The sequence below is a fragment of the Eurypyga helias genome, unplaced genomic scaffold, assembly GCF_000690775.1.
Source record: "Eurypyga helias isolate BGI_N326 unplaced genomic scaffold, ASM69077v1 scaffold11593, whole genome shotgun sequence".
Taxonomy (NCBI): domain Eukaryota; kingdom Metazoa; phylum Chordata; class Aves; order Eurypygiformes; family Eurypygidae; genus Eurypyga; species Eurypyga helias.
Genome location: NW_010239386.1, coordinates 28,098 through 32,970, shown reverse-complemented (window position 1 = coordinate 32,970; position 4,873 = coordinate 28,098). Strand labels below are relative to the sequence as shown.

The window sequence follows — 4,873 nt, the reverse complement described above, 5'->3', positions numbered from 1 at the left end:
AGCACCATGGAATGCTCTGTTGCTTTTGGGAGACTGCCACACCACGTTGTCTAGCCCCAGGCTAAGGGATTTTATTTATTTTTATTTTGCATTGTTTCAGCTGTTTTCACTTTTACTTTATTTCCATCCTCCAGCAGAATTTCTTCATGAATGTGGCAGCACATTGGGTTCCTCAGTTTATGAATTGTAGTTAAATAGCCTGCTGGATTTGTTTGCCCTTATCTGAGAAATTTTAATACTGTAGCAGCAACAGAATGAAAGGTGACACTTGGGGAGCTGAGCTCATTTCAGAGTCAGAGTAGCCATGAGAAAGTTGTTCTCCCAGAACACTGCTGCTCCGAGTTTTTTTTCTAGCTGTCTTGTTCCTATTCAGTTAAAGTCCCTGGATGAGGCACTATCACTCTTGTAAATGCCAAAGGCAATCTTTGCTAGGGTATATAGCGATGTAGTTTGCAATGTCATTGTGTGCGTGGTTAAATTGCATGTTCGTATATACACTGAGATCTGTCCTCTACAAACTCTGTGTTGTTTTCTTAACTGTGATTTAAAAAAAAAAAAGAAAAAAAAGAAAAAGCTTTGCAGTGGTTGCTTTTCTCAGCCTGTGTTGCTTGTATGCTTTCTGCTCTTCATTTTGTGGGTTTTCTGTTACTAAGACTGCGTTAAATGATGTTCTTCATTTACTTCTACATTTTTTTGTCTTTGAGACTGTTAAATGATCAATTAAACTGTCATTGTGAGTGAAATCTGAATACATTTGTATTATCGGTAGCAAGCGAAATGTTGGCTGTCTTGTCTAAGAGCTATAACTTAGCACTCAGTCTTTTGTTATTTTCTTGGTTTCACTGAACAGATGACTACTGTTACCTTTCATAATAGAGTGACTGTTCACAGAGCAGCTACTGAAGGCTGTACTGTAATAATAAGGTGAAACTGATATGAAGAGACTCATCTTGTACAATAAAACATGGTTCCGTGTACTGGTCTAGAAGAGGAAGAAATGTCTGAAGGCCTCCTTCTCATTTCTCTTGTAGGATTACCTCGACTGTATCACTGACCAGACCAAGCTCTCCCTGGGGACAGAAGAGCGCTCAGCCCTGTTTGGCAACATACGAGATATCTACCATTTCAACAGGTAAATTCATATTTAACTAAATGAAAACAGTCCAATAACCTGCTTTAATGGGGAGGGAACAAGCCAGGCAAATAATCTTTGGTCACTTTAATACAGCTAAGATGTATAAACTGAGAAATGGTCTATCTTTGATTCTCGGCAGGTTCAGTTTGCTGAGATCGCTTTTTTTTCGCTGCTTATTTTGTGAATCAAATGTGGTCTCCATTTCCTTTTTTTTGTTTTCATACTGGGTATTTCCATGTTTTTAAGCCTAACCTGCTCTGTGTCCTAACTGAGCCTAATGTAAGAGTACTGTGAATGCAATGTTCACCTTACTAAACAGATGTCAGTTTATTCCTACTGTATTGGGTCCTTCTGTGTACTGATATACATCACCCAGACCTGGCTTTTGCAGTGTTTTATACTACTAGGTCTCCCTGAATTAATTTCTCACAAGTGTGTTCAAGTACCTTTTGATTTATTGGAGGTTTCTGTTCAGTATCTTTTCAGCCTTCTCTAAAACTCCCCAGGTGGGATTCTAGTGTATATTGGGAGCCTGAAGTAAAATTTCTTTCTTGCATAGCTAGTGCCACATTGTGTGGTACCTGCAGTATCGGAGCATGCTACTGCTACTTTTTTCAGAATCCTCTGTTACTATAAAAATAATTAACTTATTCAGCATTTAAGGAAAACCTGAATATTCAATCGATGCAAGAAACGTAATGGCTGAAGTCCTTATGTCTCTTGTATCGCATTACTCCTGTAAAAGCTCTCTTAGCTTTGCTACAGTTGATGAAACATCTCCCAACTACTCTGTTCTTTGAAGAACTTTAGATCATTTAATTGGATTGAAAGAGGATTCTTAAGTGGTGGGCTTGTGTCAAAGAGCATCTTCAATGTTTTTCCTTCATCGTGGGAAGCTACTTTAAAATTCTTCAGCTACTGGGATCACTGTTCAGTATCAAAGAGAAGAGTGAGGATGGATCTATTCAAAACTTACAGACAAAAATGAAACCTAAAATCTTTCCCTGAAAATTAAAACAGCTGCTGCAGAGCAATAGAAATACACTTAACCAGAAAGCTGCTGTGTCCTGCTTCAGCTACAGTAAGTGACTTGACTGAATGTCTAAATGATGGAAAATGCATAATGGTAGCCTGATCATGAGTTTCAGAGCCATGAGTCAATGAGTGTGAGCTTGCAGCTTCCCAGCAGTCACAGGATGAAAAAAAGAACCAACAGTCCTGAAGTTAGAGAAATGGCAGACTTGCTAGCTAGGACACATTTATACCAGCATCATTGCAAATATTGCCTAATAAAAATACCTTCAAGTATGATCAGTCATTACAGAGAATAATTGAGTTGCAAAAAAAAATATATATTTGCAGAGGTTGAAAAGAAAAACAAAACCTACAACAGTTTTGGGCAATTTTAGAGATAAATATGTTATAATGGTTTAAACATGCTGTAAACTTATCCAAAGCGTCTAGTAAATTACTAATGTATTTGAGGCCTTCTAACTTTAAATTCTACATGGAAATTGTGAGATTTTGAGACTGAACAGTCATAGTAGATCCCAATATATCTTCCAGGATTAAATTCCTTTCTGTGAGAAACTTGGCATGTAGCTTCTGGGTCCTAAACATACTCTAGAGGTTTTTTGATTTATTTTTACCCTTGAAAAAGGTCCATTTGGCAGTTCCATGTTATTAGTTACAGATTTTTTTTGTGATCATGATGTTATAGTTCCAGGATTACGTTGTTTCTCTCATCTTCGAATTTGACCATTTATCAATGAGCAAAGGTTTTAGTCTTGGGTTTTTCCCCCACTGTTAATTTATGTATTCAGAAGGGGGAAGTGTTCTCAAGTCAGCATTTGCTGCCTTTCTTCCCTGCCCTCTCTTGCTGAGATTCTTTCCATGTCAGTTTAGGATAAATTCTCCACCCGATACCATGACTTGATTCTGAAATGGAAACGGCAGAGAAATCTGCTCGGGTTTAGTCCTTCTGTCAACACTCAGATAATCTTAGGAGAGGCCAAGGTGAAACCTCTGCTGCTGACACAGGTCATCCTGCATGGTCCTTGTCCATCGGTGACTACTGAAGCACACAAATACAGTGCAGTCCGTTTTCTGTATCTGCCGTATTCAGCAGTTCCTGTCCTCTGAGCTTCATGGTGGTAAGGGCTGCCTTGTCAGGACGAGCCTTCGCAAAACCTGGAAGAACTCACCTTTAATCGAAAAGGGGTTTTATTTCTGAGTGCAAAAAGATTAGTCTTGGCCACAGATTTTTGTGACAGTGAAGTAATATCAAAGCTAAATTTCTCTTGATTGTTTTTTTTTCTTTTTTACTGGAAGTCAGCTTTTCAGATTAATTTTCCAGAATTCTGTATGGTGAGAGTATTCTACCATAAAGACCAGGTTGTGCCTACTGTGTCCATGTTTGGTTTTTTGTGCTCTGTCAGACATTGAGAGAATGAAGTTTTTCCGAAACACCATTACTTTAGCAGTTATGGCTAGACTGTGTAGTACTTGGTCATCAACTGGTTCTTTTTGTCATGGGTTCAGTCCAAACCATGCTGTTTCCTTCCTATGTTTTTCCATTCCTTTCATTCCACCAAAATGGTTTGTCTGATGGCTCTGTTATTACCATCTCTCACTTCCTCAAATTCAGGTCAAAATGGAGGAGACAAATGCTTGTGTCTTCTTTAATATGGTGTGGTGATGATGTAAAATAAGTAAAATTTTAAAAAAAGCTTTGCTTGAATTGTGTGTGCAAATATGGTGATTATTTGCAGACCTGTACATGTTTTTACCTCACTTCTCTTGACCTCCTGTAGTCAATCACCAGCTTGATACTGTCCCACGTTTTGTCCTATTGAAAATCTTTACCCACAGAGGGAAGATAAGCACAGTGTCTTGAAAATAATTCATACTCCATAAAATCAAAGCATCCTAAAAGATACTGTAATCAGTCTTGTATTCATTTGACTTGAAAAGATAACGAATGCACTGCATGAAAAGTTGTCAGTCTCTTTATGCTTGCCGCTCTCATCCCAAAGGAGTTAGCGTTAGCCATTGATGATGATCGTGCAGATTCGGATTTGTCCAGCCCGTAGTAATCCAAGCTGTATAACTCAGTACGTGGTCTTAAATGGCGCTGGCGCTTGGGGCGCACGTCAGTCTGAATCTTGTTAGTGGATCAGCTGCAAGAGCATGGCACTCCTCTGACGGTGCTGCCTCGTGCTCCCTTCCTGCCTGTGTGGGTGGCACAACCGAGTCACGGAGGCCGAGAGCTGTGGTACCCTCTGTGAACAATGTAAAACCTCTGGATATTTAGGTGAACTAATGCCTTTCTCTATTGTTTCTTCTGCCAGGTACTTAGATGGAACCTATAATAATAGCCCCGCTTTTTCACATGCCGGCTTGGTATTATAGGGATTTATTTAAGTTTTTCAGGGTTCCTGGGCATGACAGATTTGTTATTTTTACAGTGGCAGACTGCCCTTACCATTCCTGTTCTTGCCAGCTGGGTGAGACAGAAGAGAGTGCAGTATAGAGAACAATATTTTCAAAGCACAGCCCTTATACCATGGGGTATAAGGTAGATACAAGCCACTAGCATATTTACTGCATAAACCTGAACCTATTGCATGAATGTAGAAAATCTTTAATGTTGCATTACTGTGTCCTATAGGAGAAATAACATGGTATTACAGGACACCGGTAGGGGTATGATGGCAATCAAGGTGCTACATAAGAAGG

At 39.2% G+C, this 4,873-nt stretch overlaps 1 protein-coding gene across 1 annotated transcript in view; it reads left to right on the top strand.

The window, feature by feature from the left end:
* Positions 1 to 986: 986 nt before the first annotated feature.
* The window catches only part of LOC104506992 (pleckstrin homology domain-containing family G member 1-like), a gene marked incomplete at its 5' end in the record, with an annotated part of 29,972 nt that continues 26,085 nt past the window's right edge, over positions 987 to 4,873 (top strand). The window contains 1 exon segment of the mRNA XM_010148143.1: positions 987 to 1,132. Coding sequence (XP_010146445.1) covers positions 987 to 1,132 — 146 coding nt within the window.